The 27,244-nt window shown below is 34.8% G+C and overlaps 2 protein-coding genes across 6 annotated transcripts in view; both read right to left on the bottom strand.

Annotated features, from left to right (window-relative positions):
• cd82a (CD82 molecule a) overlaps positions 1 to 8,904 on the bottom strand; it is a 30,545-nt gene extending 21,641 nt beyond the window's left edge. For 3 of the 5 annotated variants that reach the window (XR_015494587.1, NM_001441625.1, NM_212661.3), the window contains exons 1-2: positions 8,809 to 8,904; positions 1,830 to 1,901 (exon numbers count right to left, since the gene is read on the bottom strand). Coding sequence is in view for 3 of the 5 variants with exons in the window: in NM_212661.3 (NP_997826.3) it covers positions 1,830 to 1,892 (63 nt within the window). In the remaining 2 variants the exon portion in view is untranslated. Of the gene's footprint in view, positions 1 to 1,829; positions 1,902 to 4,713; positions 4,938 to 8,808 lie in introns of all 5 variants that reach the window. The other 2 variants (NM_001441623.1, NM_001441624.1) reach the window with 2 other exon arrangements.
• A 4,571-nt stretch (positions 8,905 to 13,475) lies between these two features.
• Positions 13,476 to 27,244, bottom strand: part of tp53i11a (tumor protein p53 inducible protein 11a) — a 51,586-nt gene continuing 37,817 nt past the window's right edge. Inside the window, 4 exon segments of the mRNA NM_001013352.2 lie at positions 13,476 to 14,820; positions 16,776 to 16,877; positions 22,213 to 22,303; positions 27,081 to 27,129. Of these exon segments, the coding sequence (NP_001013370.1) occupies positions 14,687 to 14,820; positions 16,776 to 16,877; positions 22,213 to 22,303; positions 27,081 to 27,129 (376 nt within the window). The 3' untranslated portion in view covers positions 13,476 to 14,686.

Below are 27,244 nucleotides of genomic sequence, written 5' to 3'. Positions count from 1 at the left end.
ACTGCTAGCCAATATGATTTAATTTTTATATTAGGAATCAACGCTTGAATTAAATAAATAAGATCTCTTTAGTTTCATTTCTAAACATTTGAATCACACAAAATCTGCAGAAACTCACGTCTGATCTGGAGAGTCTTAAGTCAATAGCGATCAATGATTGGCTCCTGTACTAGTAAGTGGGGCTTCATTTGCCATAATGAATGTTAAACTATTCCCAGTTCAAAATTATAGAGTGACATGTCTTGTGTATAGTCTTTGTTATTTTGCCAGAATGAGAGTATAGTTCCTAGCCAAATCGGCCTAGAAAATGGCAACTTTTCATTTTCAGTTAGTCTTAGTACATGATGTAACTACAGATGAGTCAAGCTTTAAAGGTTCAAGACACCCTGGAGTATTTTTTATTTTTATTTTAACAGATTTGTGTGTGTTGAGCATCAGTTAAGACAACGTTAGCACCTGTCAGCTTTAATTGTGGGGAAAACTGGATCATTTTGAGCTTTTGTCAGCTAATTTCATCTTCCGGGTTTAAAATAACTTTTGGGGCGGGATCACAATCGGTGACGTAGTGCGAATCTGCTAGTGGAATGATGACGCATCGGTTTCTCATTATTATTCATAGTTGGTACTGTCAAGGTCGATACAGCAAAGTTGTTGATTTGCAGCAAGCATTTTTGTCAGTAAAGCTGCACAAGAATTGGAGAATGGCGGACTTTGTCTTTTCTTATCAGATGAGTCCGTCACCATTCAGACACATCACCTATATCCGTGCTGCCATGTTTCCAATGGGCTAGCGCAAGATGCGTGGGCCCACCCACAAGAATCAAGGCAGGGGGAAGTGCGGAGATCACCTGCCCTGCAAGCCCATCTGCTGCGCCACTGAGTAAGAGACCTGCCGCACTGCTATCCACTGTGTCTGCATTTAGACCCAGGGATTAAGGAGGAGAGAAGTCCTCCTCATAGTGTTTATACAAACATGACTATCTTTATAATGATACAACAAATTGTGTTTATGTTTATTTGAAATTATGAATAACAAATGTAGCAGGGCATTAAATTACTGTTTATTTCTTTGCATTTTAACTTTGTATATTATAAAATCATGGGTTTCTCTACAGTTTGTGTCTCATTTTGTGAGCCAACTCACAACAGTTGTTTGCTCCCCTTTTTCCCCTGCTCTGCCGGCCATGCCCACTCCTCCCTCTGCTCGCAGAGCTCCACGCCCATCTCGGAGCATTTGTTGAAAAATTTCTGAGGTAGACTTGAACCGAAAGAGGGGGGTTTCATGATCCTTTAAATATGAAAATTATCAAAACTCTTTTCTGAATGTTTTGAGCAAGATGCTAATTGTCTAATTCAATTCAATGATCTATGCTAAGCTAAGCTAAAGGGGCTACAGCCAGACCCGGAGAACGACTGAATGGATAAAAAAAATGGTAAAACTCAACTGTTTAAATTAAGGAGTGGTATGTTCTTTTAAGAAAAAGGGATTTGTTTATAGATTTAACTAAGTTTGACCATTAAACAATACCTTTAAATAATTTATGAACGTTTAGTAATGTTTTACATATTAACAATCATGTGTCAGAAACTATAGAACTAGCAGGCCTATATATTCAAAAACAATCACTACTTAAACAATAAGGGAACCTTTATGGTTATGGTTTCACCTAATTCTAACATTATAAACTAAACCATATTATTTTATTTAAATCTAACATCAGTTTTAGATCTAATTCTAACCAAGGATCAATAACAAACCACAAAGCAGATTCAACTAATTCAACAAAGCAACAGTTTACTTTGTTAAAGAAATACGAAGTGATACTTACAAAGAAGATGAAGTTGAAGAGAAACAGGAAGTACTTGGTCGCAGTTATGCATCCTTTCCCCATTTTGCTGACCTGTAAAATACCAAAAACAAGTAAACAGCATTAAATGAAGGATCGGTTTATATGAGACATGACAAAGAGAAATCATAATATAACATGAATCAGTGGCATTAACAGGTTGGTTGTAAGATCATAACAGTGAATGTGAGCTTGATAACAAACAGTACCGCACTTTCATCATGCGCACAGACCAGTTTAAAAATTCAATACTGGATCCACATGCCTTCAGACACGCCACGCTGTGATCGTCAGATAAATCTATAGAGATGCCCACAGATCTAAATTCCACAGGAAGGGTCAATACTCATCTGTAGACTGTGTGATGGCTGTTGCCACACTTTTTTTGACGATTGACCCACATTCCTGCTATTATTAATAGGTTAGTATTATACAAGCTTCACATGCTATTTGTGGGTCTGAGGTTTCTGCGTGTCACACTTTGGCTGGTCTGATGACCTCAGAGTGAGCCAAAGAATTGTGAGTGTTGATAAGCAGATATAGAGCAACAACACAAGGTAACCGAGGCCACAGATGGAGAAAACACTATGGACAAACACCAGAGTTCATCCAGAGGATTAGTATGGTGGAGATGAACAAAAGGACTTTCATCCCACCATTCAGAGATACTACACTAGAGATACTACATCTTAAGAACCCTGTTCAAACTTGTTAAATGTTTAATAGGGATAATTAGATCACATTTGACTTGAGTGCATTAATATATCAGCAAAGAATTTAATGGGCGCATATGCACTCTTAAAATAATGGATGTGAAGAACGTTTAGCATTCCACAAAATATAATGACACAAAACATTTTTATTGCAAGTAAAAGTTTAGCAGCACAACTATTTTCAACACTGATAATAATAATAATTCATATTCAATATTCAAAAAAAATATTTAATTTTAGCTTTCTTTTTAAATAATCATTCATTCATTCATTTTCCTTTAGTTTAGTCCCTTATTTATCAGGGGTCACCACAATGGAATGCTGTGCTATTCAAGCATATGTCTTACACAGCAGATGCCCTTCCCGCAGCAACCAAGTGCTGGGAAAATTAATGATCACGTGACACTAAAGACTGTAGTATTTCTGCTTAAAATTAAGAAATGTCATTCCAGGAATTAATTATATCTAGTCTAATTAAACAGTAGTATAGTATTATATAACTTGTAGATAGACAGTGATGGGCTAACGTGTTTTAAGTAATGTGTGTTACATAATATTACTTTTCTAAAGTAACGAGTAAAGTAACATTACTTTTAAAAACAAGTAATACTATGAGTTACTTTTTTTTAATTTCTTCATTATCTTGCTTAATTGGCTTTTAAAAATATATATATTTCAGAATAAAAATTACCTTAGGTTGAATCACACACTTAATGAGAGAGCGTGCTGTGAGGGGACAGACAATCTGCTCACACTCATCATCATCAGGTCTCTTTTTTTTCACAGTAGATGAGTTATTGTACTGCACTTGTAATTGAACATTTCAGGATATTAGTTTATTTCAAGTCAGAGGGGGTATCCGGTGTGTTAAAAATTAAGTAATAAAGTACTTAGCCTGCTGAAGATGCAACCGTTTAACGCTGAATCATTTCAATTTGTTGAAAGACATTGAATTGTTTACTTAGAAGATCCGGTTAAAACAAACAATTCATTCGCAAATCACCCATCATCACTACATGCAGTCAGAAACAGAAACAACTTATCTTAGCAAAGAAGGGGATTGTTGTTAAGTGTAGATTATACGAAAGTAAAATTCTTGACAACTACGAGAAACACGACATCGAATACCTCCAGCTAAACACCAAATGGTTGACATCAATTCCACTACATTTAAAAAAAAAATGGTTATTGCTTTTATTGTTGAGGAGATGCAGCCTCTATCTACGGTAGAAGCGACTACTGTTTGTAATATGGTAAGATTCAATGGACAGTGAATTAATTAATTCATTTTCTTTTTGGCTTAGTCCCTTTATTATTCTAGGGTCACCACAGCGGAATGAACCACCAACTTATCCAGCATGTTTTACGCAGCCAGTCCAGCTGCAACCCATCACTGGGAAATACACACTCATACACTATGAACAATTTAGCCTACACAATTCACCTATAGCACATGTCTTTGAAATTGTGGGGGAAACCGGAGCACCCAGAGGAAACCCACGCCAACACGGGGAGAACATGCAAACTCCACACAGAACACCAACAGACCCAGCCAAGGCTTGAACCAGCGACCTTCTTGCTGTGAGGCAAACGTGCAACCCAAAGCGCCACCGAAGACAAACTTTATGGTGGCTTGAGAAAACCTAGTCTGAGAGTTTTATGTAGTTTTAAAGTTTAAACTATTGAAGCAGTTGGAAACTGTTTTAATAAAATATGTTAGCATGTTTCTAGTATGATTTGGCATCTTTCTTGCTAGGCTGTTAATCGGGGGTCGAGTGGTTGCTAAGGTGTAGCTAAGTGGTTGCTAGAGTGTTCTGAATGGTTTCAAGGGTGTTCTGAGTGGTTGCTTAGGTGTTGCTTAGTGGTTAGTATGGATTAGTATATTGTTAGCATGAATGGGTATGTTGTTAGTATGTCCAATGTAAAGTCAATGGCAGTTTTTTTTTACAATGGAAGTCTATGGGACAGTTGCTAGGGTGATATAAGTGGTTGCTAGCGTGTGGCAAGTAAGGTAAGGTAATCAGTGTTTACCAGCGGAATGAACCCCCAACTTATCAAACATGTTTTACACTGCGGATGCTGTTCCAGCTCCAACCCATCAGTGGGAAACAATTCACCTAAACCACATGATCGGTAGTCTAAAAGAGCCCAACCTTAAGTCTGTATGAGTTTGGCGCAAAGTTGTGGGGTCCTAAAACTTGGTCCAACGTTATGTCAATGGGACTTTTCCAAAATTTCCAGCACAGGTTTTGGAAAACCGCCAGTCAGATCAGTTGAGATAGATTTAGCCACTTGATTCAGTATAGTTTGGAAGTTTGGAGTTAGTTTGGTGGTTGAAGTATGAATGGTCTAGGAGGAGATGCTTTCTTAAAATAGTCTAAGAAGAAGATGAAGAAGAAGACGGAAGAATAATAAGTTTATGTAGTACAACAGTATGTTAGCTTTCTCAAGCCACCATAAACAGTATTTATATATTACTATGTATATTAAATAGTGTTATATAAGTTTTTTGGCTGTATATCTGATGAAATTGATGTTAACGAGACAAACATTTCCCATAAGCCAGAGAGTAATTAGACAGTGTTTTGTTTTTTCTTTTTTTAGAAAATGATATTAAAACTTCACAAGCAAACTTGCATAAACTTCTTTTTAATTAACTCACGAGGAACTAACCTTGTGAGACTGAAATACAATTTGAAATGCGTTTAATTTGCTAGTTTCATTTTAGTTTTGAAAAGCGAATCACTGTGCTGCTGAGCTGAGGCCAACCGGCTCAATTAAAAAACTCTTAAATATTCCCAACATGGGAGAGACCGTAATGTTTTTTTCAGACATTAATAAGTCCCACGCGACACAAGCCTGTAGAGTCAAATTACCTGCACATCCTTCTCCTTCTGCAGAGAAAAAATAAGACCTTTTTTTTTTACCTGAAGCTAAATCTCCAAATGTTTGCAACATGTCTTAGACGAAACAAACAAATGGGGCTGTAAAACTAATTTAGCCTTGATGTGAGCACTGTTGTTCTGATCTAGGCCAGCATTGATGCAGCACTTATGAAGGTCACAACTATTATGTCTACGTAAAAGAGTGCCAACACACATGCAACTTCACCCAGACTGATAAAAAGTGTGTCACGATGCACTAAAATGTGAATCAGGCCAACACCACTCTACAGGGAGAGAGATGGGAATATATACAAGATCAGGCCCTGTTTATCAGTAACAGTAGTCTTATCTCCATTTCCCCGATGCTGAAGTAGCAAATGTATCCTTAATCACCCAGAAAGCTTGCGAAATGAGTACGCCCACTTTCTCAGTATCTTGAAAGCAATTAGAAGTGCGCTTTGACGCAGAGGAAGGCTCAAACCCCTCATCCTGAAGTTCATCAACATTCAGCTCATCCAGCCAGAAAACACTGAGGCTCCAGTTCACACCCTCCCCCACACTCACACACATACAACCGGCTTTGATTTCCCACAGCCACAATGGCAGCTTTCAGCCACGCTTTTCACATGCAACAAAAGGAGAAACTCCACACACCCGGGAGCCCACTGTAGCTTTAAAAGTTAACACAAAATCCAAGACATCCTTAAAGGGGCGGCGACTTCGACCATCCAAGGTAAACTCATGACTGTTATGAAATCCATTCTTTGCCGAGCAGGAGTGCTTATGTGCAAGCTTATCTGAAGCCTAAAGTTGACAACTTAACTCTCTAAAGGATTTCCAGGCTTTGTCATTCCACAACAACTTCATTGGGATGTGTGCTTGCCAAACAGGTTGTCACAGCAACCATCAAGCAGGCTGGCATGAAGGGGTGCAGTGTCCCCTCTTAAGAGACTAAACAGTCTCGCAGCATGGAGGAAATAAAGAAAAGTGAAACCCCAATTGGGGGAAACCCACATGGGCCGGTGGCCTTGTCTATCAGCAGTTACTTCAGCCAAAAACAAGGCGTACATTCATTAGGATGGTTAATCTCTCCACCTGAACACAAAGACCAACTTGATGCCACCAGTCATGTTAAAATGGGCTGCGCAAGTGGCTACTAAAATGGCCTTGAGAAGTTATTAAACGCTAACTAGATTTATGATGATTGATGGCTATGGATTTAGCAACATTTTAGCAGCAGGGAGGGATGCAGGTTCTTTCTGAAACATCACCTAACAATGGAATGCAGGCAAACTGGAAGTTTGTTGTAAAAAAGAAAGTGTTATTGTTTAGAGATAGCTTTTGCTAAACTCATATTTATGTCTGTTGGATTTGCTTTGTCTCAGATGCATGTGATAATTCAAAAACTCCAAAGGTGAAATTAAACTAGAAAAATGAGAGAACTGTTTATGTACAGCAGTCGTAAGCAGCCACAACAATTGACCATGGTTTTGCTACAAATAAAATATAAGACTGGCTTATAACTACACAAATAAACCAATAAATAAAATATGCCACAAAAAATAAACCCCAAATTAACTATGACTCTGCTACACTACCCAAAGTTTACTGTTTTTGGTGGTATGATAACCTTGAATAAATTGTTATTATATATTGTGATTACTACTCTAAAATAAGTTTTTTTTATGTTTTTTTTTAAGTAAAAAAAAAAACAAAACATCTTGAACACAATATATTTTATTTTAGGAAAGACTTAAAATATTTTGGAGCAGTAAACATGTCAGGCTAAATAGTTAAAACAAATCATTAAATTCTGCTGTCTTTATTAGTTTAAAAAACTAAGATTTCTTTACCACACATAAATAATCATACGCATATGAACGGTATAGTAGACCAGTGAGACGGTTTTAAAACTGTGACTTTTTCAAACCACTGTAAACCTTGAAATCGATTATTGTCCCATGCCTAGTTTACTGTGCTATTTAAAGTGGTTGTACAAATTCAGATTAATACATTAAAAACATGGTTACTACACTTTTACTATAATAAATCATTTATTACACACAGTTAATCGTTGTGAGTTTACAAAAAATATATTTTTTACTCTCAAGGAAAAAAATAAGACATTTCCATTTGAGCTCAGTTTATTCACACTGCTGTCTATAGACTTAAGAAATATTTGTCGTTCCCATGTAAGTTTACCGTCAGCTAATTCAAAACAATTAAAATTTAAAATCTAATACATGTATGCACTTTGCCTCCTAAAACTTTTTTATGAGTTACTGAATAAATTAATAAGGTGTAGCCTACTTGCAAGTTTTTTAATTAAATGGACGGCTATCAAATAGCTTGTATTTTGTCATTTACTTAATGACAAATAACTTAAGCCAAGCTTAAAACCCATTTGTTTAAATTGCACTGCATAGCACTGACACTTCTTTATGTTTTTAATGCTTGTTGTATTTTATTAATATTTCTTGCATTGTTTTGCATTGTCTGCTTTTATATGCGTTGTATAATTTGTTTTTTCCTTAAGCACTTGGTCAACCTTGGTGTATATAAATAAAGGTTGATTTAAGTTCACTAAAACACACACACCAACTTAAATTAGGCAGACAGACTCAAACTATCAAACCTATTCACCTAATGTCTATTAAATTCATATTGGCTTCCAAACAGAAAAGTCTACTTCGCTTCACGTGCCAAATCACTTACAGTTGTAAACCGACCTGACCTACATACGACAGATCTCATATTACAGTTCATAACCAGTGCATTAAGCCATCCTCACAAAGACAGCTCCCAAAAAAAGACTATTATGATGGAAAAACACAATGTTCAGAGGAAAACTAACTTTTTCACAACTCTGAACAATAACAACTCAGGTACGCGGACTATGAACAATAACGTTACATCGTAAACACTCTTTAATCATACCCGATACCAGCTCGTCAAGGAGGATCAAAATATCACAAACAGAAAGCGAAATCATTTGGAACTGATTGTTTAATAAAAGTAAAATAAACAAACATAAATTGCCAAAAATGGACTCAAAAGACAAAACAGCTCAAGGAGCAACAATTGTAAACTCTGTTCACTATTAAGACTACTTGAACTGGCAAACTAGGACAGAAGATCGATTATTAATGACAAGTCATAATAAAAATCTATTTTTGTGAAAGTAAAAGAAGGAAAAGAGCAACAGAAATACTACACGATAAGCGCCACATGACTGAATGCCATTTAAACTTTACATTGCAGTCCTATTTCTTAACTTTAACTGTACCAGGGGTTAAATACATGTTCGTATCGAGTTAAATAGCATTTATTACATTAAAGCTCGTGTTCTGAAATCATACTCACGTTTAGAGTCGTTTAGTATGGGAAAATGAAAAAGTACACTAGTTGTCAGCTGCGCGTCTCGTCCAGCGTTGATGAGCCAGTGTGAGTGAGTGAGCCGCGTTCAGGCTGCAGATGGAGCTTTTTATGCTGCTCACTGGCGCCCCGAGCGGCGGACTTTAGTAACCCTGAAGCAGCGCTTCTCATACGGTCTCGGTGAACTCATAACACTTACAAACTGTCACTGTCTGAAACACATTACATTATTAAACATATTTAACAAAACAAAAAATTAACCAGTGTGTGTTTACTAAAAGTCAGATGACTCAACCCTTACAAAAACCAAGCATGGTTCTACTTACAACAAAATAAATCAGTTATTGTTGACCACAAGGTAATCACAAATTCACCATAGTTTAACCATGGTATTTGACCAAAAAAATTTACTCAATTCATCCATATTTCTTACATTTCTCTACACTGTTCTCTGATGTGTATATGGTCACATCACATACACTCTCAGAAATGAAGGTATGGAAGCCGTCAATGGGGTGGTATACCTTTCCAAAAGTTACAGATTTGTAGCTTAAAGGTCCATATTATTACCTCAAGGGAACATATCAGTACCTAAAAAGAACAAAAATGTTCCTCTTAAAACTTTCTAGGTACTAATATATACTTTTGTGGTACTAAAATGGACCCTTTAAGTACAAATGTGAACCTTTTGAAAAGGTATCACTCCAGTGACAGCTCGCTCACCTTTATTTGTGAGAATGTATAAACTACTTGAAAGGTTCATTTTATTTTTAAAAAATTAATTTATTGGACCTATTATTATTAACTTATCCCCAACTCTGTAAATTCGATATCTAATGCCAGTTTTAAAAAAAAAAACTATGGATGATTATGACAAATGTAGTCTAAAAGTAATCCAGAAGTAAAACATGACCTAAAATATAATGCAACTGATTACATTACTGACGTATGCAATTTGGGATAAGTAACAGACTGCAGACTTAACCATCCACTGGTGGCAGGTGGGTGTGTATTTAAAGACATCATTTAAGGAAGTCTTTAATAAACAGAACATACAAACCAATGTCTACCTTATTTGAAAGTCTCTCACTGAAAATTGTCAACTGAGAAAGCAAAAGATTCACTTTGACATTCTTGTTAAACGAGGAAGCAAATGACAGGTGGAGAGGGGAAAGTAAAAGTGAAACTCCCACAGGGAGAAATCCAGTTATTTGAGACCCCAACTAACAGATCAGTCTCTAAAAATAAGCAAGCCAACATCAGCCTTCAACAGAAAAGTGAAAGCAGAATTCAACCTGGTGTCTCACACATTTGGATATTGATTTTGTTACTATAACAGCATGTATATTCAAAAGTAAAGTGAAAGCAAAGGAAGTGGCAGGGAAACCAGGGAAAGCCCACAGTCTCACAACCAAAACCTTTCAGGACAGTTACAGATGCCATGTTTGTTTAACATCTCTTAAACTTTTCAAACTGCTTCGGGGCACACATTTTACAGTCGATTAGAATAAACATGGAAAGGATTCAACAATGATTTTTCCATTTGAAAAACTTTAAAGATTTATTAAGCACATTTACTGTTTCTCTACAAAAAGTAGATGCATACCGGTCAAAAATGAATGTATTTTATGGTAACACTTCTAAATAATGGTCCACTAGTTTAAAATACAGGCTTTATTACCATAATTTACCATTAACTAATCCAATTATTAAAATCCAAAGTATGTATGTGTGTATGTATGTATGTATGTATGTATGTATGTATGTATGTATGTATGTATGTATATGTATGTATATGTATGTATACATACATACATATATACATACATATAGTTAATTAGCTAGTTATCAGGACTAACAATGAACAACCTTATTTTCAACAGAGATGAATAAATACTGTACTGTAAATGTATTGTTCATTGTTTGTTCATATAAATGAAACATTAGCTAACATTAATGGACCATTATTTTTAGTGTTACCCATTTTATTAAACATATAAACAATGTTCTTAGAAAAAAAAGTATTCAAACATTGAGATTTCAATCATTCCCCAAAATAAAAATACAATGAAGAGCATTTACAGACATTAAAGGAGTGTGACACATTCCCGGACCATTCATATATTTACAAAGCAAATAGTGCGCTAAAATATATCGAGTCTAGTGTGTAATCATAAACTGTGCTTTGACTTTACAAATCAAACCGTGATCCACTGTCCTCCTATAGTTGACTATGTATATCTAAACAGCTCATTTGAAAAGAGATGCACAGTATAAATAAACAAACAGCAGTTTTCACTTTGAAGCGCTGCGGTTAATATTTGATTATGAAATGGGTTAATCAGACCACCTCATAGAAGACATGAAATTTACCATCTCTCTGCCTTTTTCCAAAAATGATCCTTTAATTTCCCTTTGGAGCAAAACCCAGTGGAAGCAGTTGCTGAGATCTGTGCAAGGACGATGTGACCGTCTGTCTCTAATGACAGTTCAATGATGGAAGCATAATATTAGAATTATATAATAGTCATTAATACTATTATTCTTCACAATTGGATTTTTGCTGATGTTGAGGGTATGAAAAGAACTGCTGCGACATTCTCGATTTCGGCTACTTCATGGTGATTATAGGAGGTGAAGGAAAGTTCAGCATGCTAACTTTTTAAACACTGTGGAAGAGTTTTCATTCTCTGTCATTTACAGGCATCTGCAACCTGACATTTAAACAAAGTGCTACATTTTAGAGCTACAGTTGATCTGCAATGTTCACTTCATGCCGTGATCACCAAGTATGTCTTAATATACATATACGATTCTAAAATGTACAACGGTTGTGCATAATGTTACCTCTTAAAAGCAGAGTTCAGCCAAAAATTCAAATTTTCTAAAGTTTGGTGTCAATGACAAGAAGACGCAAAGAAATGAATTCAGACTGGGACTTTTAAGTTGCAATTAGGGCTGCACAATATATTGCTTCAGCATCAATATTACAACGTGCACATCTGCAGTAGTCACATTGCAATGTTGGGTCGGAAATATAGTTGACCAGGAGCCACAGAACACATGTGATTTGAAGAGTTTGCATGTGTTTTTAAAGCCTGTGACTGAGCATTTTATTAGAGTTTAGAACATTTGAGCACAAAAAATTGTGGTGTAACAAAGATTTATTTATAGAATTACCTATACAAAAGAATACCACGTTGCCAGATAATTTAACATAAAATTTTCTTAAAACAAGCCAAATTATCTGCCAACGTGGTATTTATTTTGTATATACTTATTTATGGTATATATATATATATATATATATATATATATATATATATATATATATATATATATATATATATATATATATATATATATATATACATACATGGTAATAATAATAATAATAATAATAATAATAATAATATGTATATATATATATATATATATATATATATATACATACATATTTTTTTTTTTTTTTTTTTTTTTACCTGATCTTATAATTTTTATATATTTGTACTAGAAACAAGACAAAGCAAAGGAAAGACATTTCTTTGCATAGTGATTATTCCATTTTTGTACCCAATTACTGTTAGACTCACCAGTAAACCGCCAAATAGAGCTATTCAAACCATCTGTTCATATCACAATATTCATCCACATTTCATGCAATAATAAAATATCCCAATACCAGATTTTTCCAATATCGTGCAGCCCTAGTTGCAATCATAAATTTTTGCATAAAATTATGATGCAAAATTTTGGCTTGTGATGAAATGAACTTTCCCTTTAACAGTAACATTGGTTAAACCATGAGTAACATGTAAAAAAAATAGGTAACACTTTATTTAACAGTGTCTATTACACAGTCCATCTAATTACTACTATGTATACAATAAGAATAAATTATGCATAACTAAATGCAACTAGCTCTAAACCTCATAACCATCATAATCTTATAGTAAGTACATGTAGACAATTACTTATACTCAGCACTTGTTTCTCAACATAGATTCATTGGAAATATGTGTTCAAAGTCAGAACTATTAGCCCCCCTTAGAATTGTTTTTCTTTTTAAAATATTTCCTAAATTATGTTTAACAGAGCAAGGAAATCTTCTATTCTATTCGGCTAGAATAAAGCAGCTTTTAATTTTTTAAAAACACTTTAAGGTCAAAATTATTATTATCCACAACGTAGTTGATGAAAGCTTACGTTATCAAGCTGCAGGCTGCAGAGAGGACATCTTCTATGGTTCACTAGGTGATCTGTACGACAAATCCCACCTTCTCATGAATGTGTGCAAGAAAAATGTAGTATTTGACAAAACACACCCAAGTAACATTTTTCAGATTTTAAAAAAATGTAGACAGAGCCCTCTAGTGGATCTGTCACTTGAAATGTGCAATGAAACTTACCCGGAGCAATGTACTTTTTGTTTTGCAATAATGTAGGTTGAGGCATTTATTTCCAATGACCCTGGGCTGAGATTTAGGCATCATTCATGTAATCTATTTACTCATGTAAATGTGTGTAAATACATATAATTATTTACCTTTTAAATATTTACTCGTTACATTTTTGTAAAAATAAGCAAATGTCTAGATGATCAGATGATTCGTGTACAATACTATTTGTAAAGCAATACTTTCTTTAGTCTTTAAGTGGATGGGTTACATCAGATACTTACTGTAGCTTTGTTTACCAAACAAGCCATTCTTATTCTATTTGCATTTTAAACCTTAAAAGTGAAAGAAATTTTTATTGTTACGTTTCAGCTCCTATACCATCAAAAATACACATAAATCCAAAGATTTTTGACAAACCTTGCACAGAAATAACAAAAAATTTTGGTTGGACCCATGGGTATACTCCCCTGTAACAAAGACACTGTAAAATAAAGCATAACCAAAAATAAATTTGACAACTAATTTATTCTTCTTAATGTTTTAAATCTACAATTAAAGGGGACTAGTTAATAAACAACACTATTCACTGTAGTAACTGTTAGAAAACTGTCCATTAGGTATACTGTATACTGTGGAATTTTCTTGTTTAAAATAAACACAGAGCTGACTTTGCTACAGACAGTCAAAGTTAATGAGATGCTTTCTGAAATACACACATTAAATTGTATTTAATACTACATCCATTATTCCTTACCATATGACAATATGTACTGCTGGGAGTCTAAATTCCACAACAGTATATCTGCAGACCTCACTTTGGAATTTTAATTCCCACTTTATAATAAAATGAACAAAATAATCCATTTAAAATCTCAGTAATGTAAATGTAACCACTCTATTTCTCCTAAAACACATTTGAATTGTATGAAATTCCTTGGTTTACACTTTTTCTTGCATTATTAACATATATTCTGTGCTACGCTGTGTCTACGCTTGTGCCTGACAACTAAAAATAAATAAATAAACCAATTTTTGTGTTGCGGAAAGCCACACCACATTCAGGAATTTCACAAACTCTTACATTATACAACCTGAACTGTGGGCAACTTCCCAAAACAATGTGATACATTTGGGAGACAGGATTCTCTGACATGTGCAATAAATCTACTCTCCATTCAATATGCTCTCAGAAAAGGCTTTTTACAAACAGGTCAGATAACGAAAGACACTTACGTGAACAAGGTAACTAAAACAACAGTCGTGATTCTCTGGTCCTCGTTAGCCAATAAGAGTAAACACCCAAATTCTGTACTCACATAAAAGGGAAAACTGCTCACAAACAGAGGCTGATTTTCAGTCAAGTGTAAATTCGTTTGGTCCAGGCAGTGATGCTACTGTATTCAAAGCATTCAGTGGTGCCAAGCCACACATCTAACAGACTCTGCCAAATCGGTGATCAAACTCCATCAGATTTTCTTAGGGCGTCGGCCGAGGTAATGATAGTAACTCAAGGTGATGAAGAGGAAGGAAGCTTCAATGAGAAGAAGAACAACTGCACTGTTGGACAAGATGCCCATCTCCAACAGGGTGATGGACGTCACTGAAAAAAAAAACAGAACAGACTAATGAAAGAACTTCTCAATACAATACTTAGTTATTGTTTTAAAACAGTATATAGTTTTATAAAACTTAAAATATTATGAGTTATGGTTAATTTCACAAGCATAGCCAGAAAAGAATTGAGTGTCCTACATTTGTTGAAAACTTAATCAGTTATTACCATAGAAAACAGTGAATATTTGTCACGGATAACACACAAACATTATCATAGGTGTTTTATTTCTTTTATGAGTCAGATCTGGGTTGTGTTATACTTTCTCATTGTCCATTACTGACTAATGTAAAAATCCCATCAAACTATTAATACCCATTTTGTTAATTATTTATGCCAGCTATTAATTATATAAATAATTAATTAATCAGATATTTAAGAACTTTAGTTTTCAGGTTACGTTTTTATTTTTATGACTAAGTTTACAGAAGTTAAACTAAGAGTGACTATTTTTGACCCATTAAAATACTTCATATTTTCTATTATTACTCTAATAAATTAGGTCTAGCCCACTTAAAAACAAATGTGTCAAAATGATACACAAAATTTACACTCACCGGCCACTTTATTAGGTACAACCAGTCCAACTGCTTGTTAACGCAAATTTTTAATCGGCCAATCTCATGACAGCAACTCAATGCATTTATGCATGTAGACATGGCCACGATGATCTGCTGCAGTTTAAACAGAGCATCAGAATGGGGTAAGGAAGGCAATTTAAGTAAGTTTGAAAGTGACATGGTTGTTGGTGTCAGACAGGCTGGTGAGTATATCAAAAACTGCTGATCTACTTGGATTTTCACGCACAACCATCTCTAGGGTTTACAGAGAATGGACTGAAAAAGTGAAAATATCCAGTGAGCGGCAGTTCTGTGGGCACAAATGCCTTGTGCGTGTCTTATGTGCGTTTTTGAAACTAATGAAGACAGCAAAAGTCAATGAATTATTTAGTCTGACATGTTTACTGCTTCAAAATATTTTAAATGTTTCTCAAAATAAAATATATTGTGTTCAAAGGGGGGGAAAGGTGTTGTTTTTTACCCAGATGTTTAAAATATAATGTATTTTAGAGCAGTAATACTGATGCTATCATGTCAATATGGACCAACATCTCTGAGAATTATTTCCAGTACCTTGTTGAATCTATGCCATGAAGGATTAAAGCAGTTCTCAAGGCAAAAGAAAGTCCAACCCTGTACTAGTAAGGTAAAGTGGCCAGTGAGTGTATTTAAACTGTGTTAGTACAAAAGATATACTGCCCTCTTATGGAAATCCATGCAATAGCACCGGCAAGGCAGTAATGCTACTGTATGCCCTTAAAAATATAATGGAAATACTAATTGTGAAAAAATATAAAAAAATCCTAAACCAATCCAAAATATCATATATGAATCTAAAGACTTATTAAAATTAATAAACCATATAAAAATAGAAAGCAAAAATAAATGAACCACATATTCCAGAAACACCACTAAAATACATTCATTTTTTGGCCTTTATTACTTCTATGGCAGCAACCATAATAGCAGTCTTAAAATAAGAAAATTATTTTGTTTATTTTTTGTTTATTGGATTCATCTTCTAATATACTTGGGTTACTTTTAATTTTGCTGGTTGCCATAAGAGGGCAGTACAGCTCTTCATTATACACGGTGAGGATGGCCAAATGATCAATTTAAATAAATGCAAACAAAATTTAAAAGAGAAAAAAAATGGTTTCCCAAATATACAAACATACAAAAAAAATAAAATATAAATTATTTATTTATTTATTTATCAAATAAAATACAAAATTTTATGAAAAATGATCTGTTTAGCAAAGTAAATCACACTGAAATGTCCCAAATCAATTCCCCCCAGTTTAAACATCCCTTAATTAAGGGCAAAATAAAGACTGAAATAAAGAATGTCTCATGTCCTTCAGCACAAAACCCCTCTCTCACCTAGAAACTGTACCCCGAAGTAACATGCTTCTGTTAGCAGCGTCCACTGAATGATGACCTTTTCCGCCGTGTACAAGCCATTCCACAGGATTAATGAGATGCCTGTTGGGAAGAGGAAACAAGACAAGTCAATTCAGAGTTCATTCCAAGTCAGGTACAGACATTAAAGAAGCCTCATCCATTAAATATAAAGCAGAATATCCTCAACAACAACAAATATATATTAAAAAAACACGAGCACTCAAGCTGAAAAAGCTCAAAATCTGGCCTGAGATCAGAGAGCTGACGGTTCTGATTCAGTTCAGGGAGAAAGGGAAAAAAAAAGGGTTGAGAGTCTTTCTGATCTCCTCCCACACTGCGGATACGGATAACATTGATAGTAGCGGTTTCTTCAACCCTGCCAAGTGCCATCTGCCAGCACTCTTTTTTCCGGCTTGCTTGAGTAATTCCCAACATCGAACTGGCCATTGATCTGACAGAAGAGCACTCACACCTTGCAGCGCCGAAGGGGTATGAATTGTTTGTGAGCTTAAGCAGGTGTCATACTGTATAAAGACGACTGGAGCTTGGTCAGGGGTCTAGATTGAAAAATTGAGCCCTTGCCTTGCTTACACATAGCATTAAGATGAGTTTTTGTTGATACGATCACAAGTGGACAGTGCTAAATACAAATGTAAATGGAGTCAGAAATATTTCAAGCTTGCCCACTTGCGCGCACTTCCAGTGGTAGTCCTAAATGTGTTAAAATGGACTAAAAAGTGTATTATATTAATATTTTATTGCTTCATCCTCATTTATTTTCAGAAATCTACTTTACAGTAGATACAAAAACTATTATAAACCTACAGAAACATTAAAACTGAAGAAATATTAAAGCAAATAAAATTCTTAGTTAACAGCTTTCCATTTTATTGGCAAGGGTAATGTGGGGAAAAATGTATAAAACCCAATAGTTAGCTTTGTCTAAAAATTAGATATAGTCACCGGCCACTTTATTAGGTACACCTTACTAGTACAGGGTTGTGCCCCTTTTTACCTTCAGAACTGCCTCAATCCTTCGTTACATAGATTTAACCAGGTGCTGAAAGTATTTCTCAGAGATTTTAGTCAATATTGACATCATAGCATTACGCATTTGCTCCAGATTTGTCAGCTGCACATCCATGATGCGAATCCCCCTGTTCCACCACATCCCAAAGGTGCGTTGCTGCCATGTGATTGACTGATTAGAAATTTGCGTTAACAAGCAGTTGAACACCTAATATAGTGGCCGGTTAGTGTATATTTAGAAGTTCTTTAGCCAAACTAAATTAGTGTTTGAAAACTATATTTCTCTTGAAAAAGCAGTTCTCCTGCAAAACATAAGGTTGGTGCTTTCTTATGAAACACAGGTAAGTGGATGTAGAAATATTTAAATGTGCTTTTAATTCATTTTATGCAAAGCCACATCCTAAGATGCAATTGCAGTCATGATTTACCAGGTGTTGAAATGGTCTGATCCTTGCGTGAATCCACAATTTCATTTTCAAAGACACTTATCTAATTGATGATGCTACTAAAATGTTATTGAACAAGTTGTAATGTATAATATAGACAATAATGTACATGATAAAATTGAAAATATCAGTTTATACATTACTCAATTAATAAGCTACATTTAACTGATTAAACTGCTTTTAAATTTGCTCAGTATTTTAATTGTAAAAAAAAATATGCAAAGTGGACAAGCTTATTTCTGAATAATAGACTTAATAATTAACAAAACAGGGTTTCTGCAAATTTTAAAAAGTCAAATCAAAGCTTTTTAAAATCGTTTTAAAACTATTATGACTTACACAAGGCTTTTTTCTAGTGGCCCTAATGTGTCAAAACAAGCAAACCCTAATTATATAAATACACATTTCTTTCAACATAACTTTTTCTAAGAACAAAAAAAAAAAAACCTATAAAATGTATGAACAACACTGCCTAGGTCATTGTCCTCATCATATATGATCAATAAATGCAAAACTTTATCAAACAAATTGCAAGGAAGATAATTAAACCATATTGGTAAATAAAGTTGTAGTTATATATTTTTTTAGATGGATTGATTTGATGGGTGTTTGCCCAATTGGGTATACATGGACATAGGACAATTACAACCTGTTTACAATTACTTAAAACCAAGAAGACAACATTTCAGTGCATTTAAGACTTTTTTTAAGTCCTTTCCTTTTAAAATAAAACATTTAAAAAGTTTTTAAAGATCCTGTGAGCACCCTTGTATACATAATACCACTCATAGACACTTAATAATCAGAAAAGGTGGTCAAAAGTGAACAAACAAAAAATTTAAACACCAGGTCTACCGTCATCTCCCTGGTCCACTTGTGACCAAAATCCTCCAAATCCATCACTGATTTGCACTAAAATCTATACAATTTGAGTGCGATACAACGTTCTACAGAATTAAAGTCTGTTGTTGATAATGAAATAAAGGCACATGAATAAAAGGGATTTTATTCCCACAATAAAAAAAGCCTCTCACACAACCATAAGCCATGTCTGCGATCTTTCATAATACTGGACCTCCTACAGCTGACTGTAAGCTCGAGGCCTTGCATGTGCTGTTGTTGTGAAGCGTCCTGAGAGCAGCAGGGGCTCATTATACTGTAGGCCTCATACAGAAACCCTGGCTACCCTCTAAAAGCCTTGCCCTATATGTGCATAAATGCAACTGAATGGACTCATCCATTTTTTAAGACCAAGGCGTTAAATATTCATACCTCTTGAAATCATACACTAATCTGGCAGCGAAAGCCTCATCTAGCCATGAATATTTCCTGTGAGTGGGAGACAGACTTGCGCAAATGTGTTTACATCATACATTTGCTATGCATAAATTGAGATGGAGCGAAAAAGCAGAAAGGAGTGCACTTATATATGCTACATATGTGGAGAGATGTGCATTTTAATGCATGTAACAAAATGATTTATGCCTTACCATGTACAGGGCCCAGCATATACCAGTACACCCCTCAAAAATCATTCTTTTAAATTCATAATTTTAAAAGGAAGCTATACAATATTATATTTGTACATATACATTAGATTAGTCAATACTGAAGCCAAATCTGGAGCTTATCTAACAAAATAACCTACAATAATGGTCCAAAAACTAGTACACCCAATTAAAAAAATAAACAAAAAAAGAGAGAAAAAACCAAGAGAAACAAAAAAAAAATGTTAAATTTAGTTGAAATTTTGAAGGTAGTAATCAGGCCCCGATTGGATGATCGGGAGGACCGGGAGAATTCCCGGTTGGCCAGTCCGTTTTTTGGCCACGAGGGATGGTGTCCCTAGCTGCATGCACTCTCGGCGGTCACACTTTTTTTATTTATGTAATTTTTATTTTTTTTACTCATTTATTTATATTACCATAGCCTCACTATTTTTATTCATTAATTTATCACAGCTTCACTCTTTATTTATTTTCTCGCAGCCCCATGAGCAGAATGCAGCCTGCAGGTTAATGATGATGTAATTATCATTCAACTGCTCCAACAGCCTCGCTCGTCAGCAAAATCATTTGTAAAAAGATACACGAGAAATGAAAAATTTATAAAAAAAAAAAATTTTTAAAACGCAAAGGTGGTGCTGAAAAGGCCAGAACTTAAAAGGCTGAGTAGGTTTTTCGTTAAAACCAGTGGCAGCGAAAATACAACCACACAAAGGTGATGAAATGGCCGGTAAGTTAACGTTAAGCTAGATAGGAGCAGTGCAAAACAATGATGTCTGCAAACCACCGTTTAGGTACCAAACTTTTTTTGTAGCTCTTCAGCAACAGCAGCCCCTTGTCCATTTTGCTGTTAACAGTGAAGCCCAGTAACATTACCAAGCACCAGCCATGAGCCCAACACACTAGAATGGGCAAGTAGGATTGTCATTTAGTGAACTTAAAAATTCTAATATTAATATTAATATTAACAAATATTACATCTGCTTAATAAAAACACCCTGAGACTATTAATGAAATCAGATAATTCACTAAATTAATAAATCTGACTTAATCAGAAAGCTAAAAAAGGGAAAAACATGAAGCTATCATTAGAAAAAAAAACACTGTGGTTAAATATGTCTGGCAGATATTCAATACTTGTTTAATTCTTTATTTGTGTTCCAGGACTGGATATCTGAAAACAATTTTGCACAGAATATAGATTCAGATATTGCAGAAAAGGACATTGTGATGTTTAAAAGAATAGTGTTGGATATTTAGCTACCCTTCAGTAAGCAGCTTTTAATCAGCTGTTTCTTTGAAAAAGACATGACAGTGTCATTTTAAAATTCTATATATTTCCTTTAATCTTTATTTTATATATGTAGCTTAATATATATATATATATATTTGTATTTATTTGATATTTTTTCATTTCAAGGTTTGGATATTTATGGATAATTAAAATTGATTCTGATACTGTTAAACATTACATTCAAATAAATCTTCACTCAAGTACTGAATTAGAAATGACTTTATTTTAATATAGTCAGTCGTGAACTGAAGTGGGCCGGTCTAAGGCTTTAAACTCCAGGGTTGAAAAGAAGTCCCACTCTAGCCCTGTTTGTAATTTATTTAGCAAAGTTTTGCTTGAATTTAATTGTTATCTTTCAATTTCTAAATATGTTTAACGAGTAATATATATTTTTTAATAAATATATCTGTTTAATGAATCTGTTTTGTTTAAAAGAGTACCAACAACTTTATCCACTTCTGTAAACAAAATGTGATGTTTCTTACTTTTAAATAAAGTAATACTCTCCTTGTTATTAATGTTTGGCATGTGAGTCAAATACGAGATCTATGCATAAAAAAAACATTCAAATGTGGGTGAAAACAGCCATATTAATGTACAAATGAAACGGCATACTTATTTTTCTCCTGTACTTTAAACTTGAAAAAGAAATTATTATTATATTTAAAATTATTTATATTTATGGTTAAAAACATCTTGCCAATTTGGCAAAACCGAGTGCTGTGAAAGATAGTGGCAAAGTATATACACTAAAAACTGATTTTTATTTTATAGCCGTACTGTGATTGTTAAACAGATTAGATACTAATATGTGTTAAAAATGATTCTTGTTCTAAACATGCCTAACAAGACCTGCTGACATATACGCTTAATAGCATTTTAGTCCGTCTTCTGTAAATCAAAGTAAATGCAGACCTTTTTTTTTCTTTTAAAAAACGTATTTCACTACTTCTTGTTTTGATTTCTGAAAAACCCTTTTTATATTTGACCTCTGTGTGAAACGGCCAGACACATATGGAAAGGCTTTCTGTATTTATATGATCTTATACACTACATGAGTCTGTCAGAACAGGTTACTTTGTAGTTGCCATCATCCTTTACAGTTTTTTTCATCAAATTGATCCCATTAGAGCTGTACATACATAAAAGGGCTCCTCCGTAGAGTCTGATGGAGACCCTGGTGGTGGTGAGCTCAAATATGATCTCATAGAACTGGTTGGGGAAAGCCAGAGCCTGCAACACAAACAAAGAGGTTACATAATGACTGTAACATCACTGGACCAGTAGGGAGATGCGTTTTTTTCTGCAAAAATGTATTTAAGATGACAGAGAGAGATGAAAGGCCAATCATCATTATAATAATATTAATAATAACAATAATGGGTGACACAGAGGCGCAGTAGGTTCTGCCGTCACCTCACAGCAGGAAGGTCGCTGGTTCGAACCTCGGCTGGGTCAGTTGGCGTTTGTGTGGAGTTTGCATGTTCTCCCTGCGTTCGCGTGGGTTTTCTTGGGGTGCTCCGGTTTCCCCAACAGTCTAAAGGCCCGTGCACACAGAGACGTTTTTTGCTCACATTTTCTGTCGAGGTTTAACACCTTTTGACTAAATAAAGGGCGTCAATGGGATCGTGCACACCAATGCGCAAAACGGCAGGCGCAAAAGTGTCATTTAAAAAAAAAAACACCTCATGCTCGTTTTTTGTTTTGACGCACTGCGTCAAAAACTTCTCCACCAATCAGATCAGCACTTTTGTTCACGTGCACGGAGCTGCTGGAGTTACAGTAAACAGCACTTGGAGGCGCTCAAGCACAAAACTGTCAATGCGAGCGCACATTGAAGATGCCCAGAGGCGATATGAACGTTTAGCTGCGAGTCACCTGTAACTTTACAACAAGCATTGATATGAACAAGCATGTGAACTTCCTCTCCTCCTCTTCTTGTGTTATAAGCGGGTGTCAGAAGCTTAAAGATGTGTAGCTCCATCTAATGTCAAGGAGTGATTTTGCATCCTCTTCTGCTTGACGCCAGTGAACTTTGCTTGGGTTAAAATACGGAAAAACAACTTGTAAAACGATGAGCATAAATGCAAACGAAAAGCGTCCCGGTGTGCAGGAGCCTTAAGGCTTAACTAGATGAATTGTGTAATAAGTCAAGTTGCAACAGAGGTGAGGATCCAAATATAGTTTATCAAGAGAATCATCAATCAGGAAAAGATCAAAACAAGGACAGGAGCATGCAGATAATCCAAAGGTGTAGTCAGAGTACAGGAGGGGCAGGCGGCAAAACAACATAAACAGTAAAACAAAGCAAAGGTCAAAACATGACAAGGCAAGACAGGGAAAAAAGACTCAGCAAAGAGTGTGTGTGCGTGAATGTGGTGTCTTTATAGTCCTAGTAATCAGTCCATTATGAGCTTCCAGCTGTGTGTGTATTTCATTTAGTGGCAGATATGTAGTTCTCTGATTGTGCCAAATAAAGCAATTCATTGAATAAAACTGGTTTGTTCAAAAGCCAATCAAAAAAATAAAAATAAAAAGTACCGGGCTATTAATATGGACCATAGAAGTTTTCACTTTTTTAAAAAAAATATTTCTTTATTCCAGTCAAAAAAAAAAAAAAAAAAAAAGAATTTACCCACAAGAAAAATTAAATCTAAAATAATGTGAAAAAAATCCTTGCTCACTTAAACATCGCTTGGGAAGTATTTAAAAAAGAATTACATTTTTTACAGGAGGGTAGGGCTGCTCGATTACAAGAAAAATCATAACCACAATTAGGGCTGTAATGATACACGATATAAAATTGAAATCGCGACACTCAGATCTACGATCCTGTGTCGCGGTGTGATAAGGGAGAATCGCGACACACCCCGTGACTACCTTTCCAATAACGTCACGCGTGCCTGCAAAAGTTGAGCTAGTTGAAGAAGAACGTGAGGAAACACTTTTTTTCTGCTCGACATTACGAGCACTGCTCCGTTTAAGCCCTCGCAATTAGCGTTTAACCGGGAGAGCTCGCACGGAGCTCTTAGTAAGGGAATGTCTGAATGTGTCAGGAATATCAAAAACAAAACCAACTTAACCCCTCTTGACAACAGACAACGGCAGAAACATTGCCAGTGCTGTCAAAGCATTGTTGTTAATGTGGCTGCGCAGAGAGGGATGGGCGTTCACCAGATGCCCCGACTTCTCTGCAGAGGAAACTTTTCTGTAACCTTGCTGTGCGCTTTCTGTTTGAACCTTTGAGAGTTAACGTTACGTGCTGACTGACAGCGCGATGCGTGAGGCCAGGAAACAGGACGAAGCTTTCAGTTAAGATGAACACAGTTTCTATAGTTATACTTTATTTATAGATAAAGGTATATGACTCTGGTTATAATCACTCTATCTTGCTGGAAATTTATAGCCGTTTCGCTTTACTTTAGGACGCATGCCACTCTGAAGGTCTAATCGCTGTTTTAAGTTATCCAGAGCTCTATGATTGTACAAATCTTGAATATAACAATATCATTAAATATTACAATTGTAACAACACAGACAGCAACACTTATGCACAATCGATACCCAGCTGATTCAGTCGTTTCATAAGAGGACCGCGCTTCTTCTCTTCTTTTTTCCTTGTCAACATAAAGGCAGTGAGATGCGCCTTGTTTTCGGCTTATAAAGCATGTATGCACATTAATGCAATAGCATATTTAAACAACAAAACTGTTTACAAAGTCTACATATGCGCGCGTTGTTGTTGTCTTTTCATCATGCAGCATGCGCACTTGAACCGCGAGGGAGAGAGAGGAAACCATCAGGACTTATTCTTTAAAATAATGATTTCTATTAAAATGTAAAAGGTTTTGTTATAATAATAATAACAGCGGGGCATTAAATAAATGCGTATTGTTTCCGTGGAGCAGGCAATTTGAGGAAGTCTGCGATTTTTATTTGACGGAAGAAAAAACATGATTGGAAAAAAACAGCCTATGCCAGTTGTTAAAAAGAATCAGTCAGTATTTTTGTTTTGTAATATAAATTAATTATTTAAATGAAAATAATTTAGGGCAGTCCTATTTATTTTATTCATTTTATTTAAATTATTCTGCTCTTCTGTGCTAAACACTGCAGGTGCGTGAAGATGCTCTGTTGTTCTGTTCTGTTATTAATATGCTAGCATTTAAAAATAAATCAGTAGCCTATTTTAAAATGCAATATTTAATGTGTCAGACACAAAATAGACACGTCAATTTGTTTAATATAAAATGAATAGTAATCTGACCAGTTAACCATTATTATAATAACCGATTAATGAGCGGCGGTTGTCTGTTAGCAAAATTAACCGAAATGAGCATCCCTAGTAGCCATTTAATTTACTTTTTCTATGTAAGAGAACTTGGTTGAAAAAGAATTTTTAACATGCTTGAACCATCTACACAATGGAGTTTAGTTCGGTTTGGTTTTTCAAAAGTATTTTGTTACAAAGAAAACAAAAATGATATAATTCTATTTAATAAAAAATAGTTTTAAAAATCTTTTTTTCCCAACCCCACACGAAAAAAAAAATCGTGATACGAATCGAATCGTGGGTCAAAAATCGTGATACGAATCGAATCGTGGGTTTGGTGTATCGTTACAGCCCTAATCACAATTATTTTGGTCATAATTGCTGTCATGATTATTCAAAACGATATACAGTTAAAAGTCAAACTTTTTTGCACTCCTGTGAATTTTTTTTATAAATATTTCCCAAATTATGTTTAACAAAGCAATAATTTTTTTTGCAGTATTTCCTATATTTTTTTTCTTCCTGAGAAAGTCTTTGTTTTATTTGGGCTAGAATAAAAGCAGGTTTAAATATTTTGAAATCTATTTTAAGATCAATATTATTAGCCCCCGTAAACAATATATTTTTTTAAGGGCTGCAGAAGAAACAATGGTTATACAATGACTTGTCTAATTAATTAAACCTTTAAATTGCACTTTAAGTTTAGATACAGGTTGGGAAAAAAAAATTCCGTTTTGGGGGGAAAGGGTTGCTAATAATTCAGGTGGTCTAATAATTCTGACACAACTGTAGTTATTTTCCTCCCTGTAAATAAGAAAAGGGAAATAAATACAATAGAATAAAATATGAAACAAACTGTGTTATAAGCATCTTCACTGTAAGAAAAAAACTTCAACTATTGCTACAGTCCTGCAGTCAAGAGCAGTAAGTGATTTGCTCCTTTTGTTGTTTGATTAATAAAGATAACAGTCAGCAACAGGAATATTGCGCGCTGTCACTTTAAGAGCAGTGCCGCTTTGATTTATGGTTTCACTTTCACATGTCTTTTGATTCTCAACTCGTTTATTACATAAATGAGAGTTAATATGAATAATTACTAAACACTGCATTTTAACACAAATTTGCATGTATTTGACCATTAAAGCGCTCACATTAAGATGATTTTAGATGTGTGTGCTCTGCTCGTCTCTGAGGCTAACCGCGCACACACAACAGCATGCAATCTCTTTCACGCTTTTAAAAATATGAATGATTGGGATGTACATTAATGAATGATGCGTATCCCATGCTGCAAAATTTACATTACAATGCTTTTAGTAAGGTTCACATGAAAATGAGCTTTGCAGAGCAACAAATCTGTACAATTGGAAAGGGGGCAGTATATGATGCAATAATTGTTTTATCTTAATTAAATGTTTTTCATAATATTTAGAAGCCAAAAATGAAAATTTGAAACTTTACTTATGGATTAATTGCACAGCCCTACAGGAGGGCTAATAATTCCATCTTCAACGATACATTGTTTGTAATATTCAAATAGACACTACTGTAACTCTTTCAAAGAAAGAATACACCCTTACTAAAAACAAGTATTCATTTCTTTACAAATCTTACTTGTCCAAGCTTTTGAAAAGCATTAAAATAATTTAACTGAACGCAAACGAGCCTTGGTTTATTTTGGATCATGAACTGTTAGATGAAAGCCAGAGCACCAGGCATTGGAAGTAAACTGCTTACCATTAAGGATGTTGATGTGAACAGCACAGCAGAGACGAGAAGCCAAAGCCTGCGAGAGAATGAAAGACACCACAGATCAAACTAACAGGCCTCTAATAAGACACAAATGAGCCACGACCAAAAGAGTCAAGGTTTGGCAAAAATAAAACAGCAAGGAACATTGG

This window comes from Danio rerio, chromosome 7 (genome assembly GCF_052040795.2).
Source record: "Danio rerio strain M-AB ecotype USA chromosome 7, GRCz13ab, whole genome shotgun sequence".
Taxonomy (NCBI): domain Eukaryota; kingdom Metazoa; phylum Chordata; class Actinopteri; order Cypriniformes; family Danionidae; genus Danio; species Danio rerio.
Note: the sequence above shows the minus strand (reverse complement) of the source record. Positions and strands in the feature narration are given on the sequence as shown.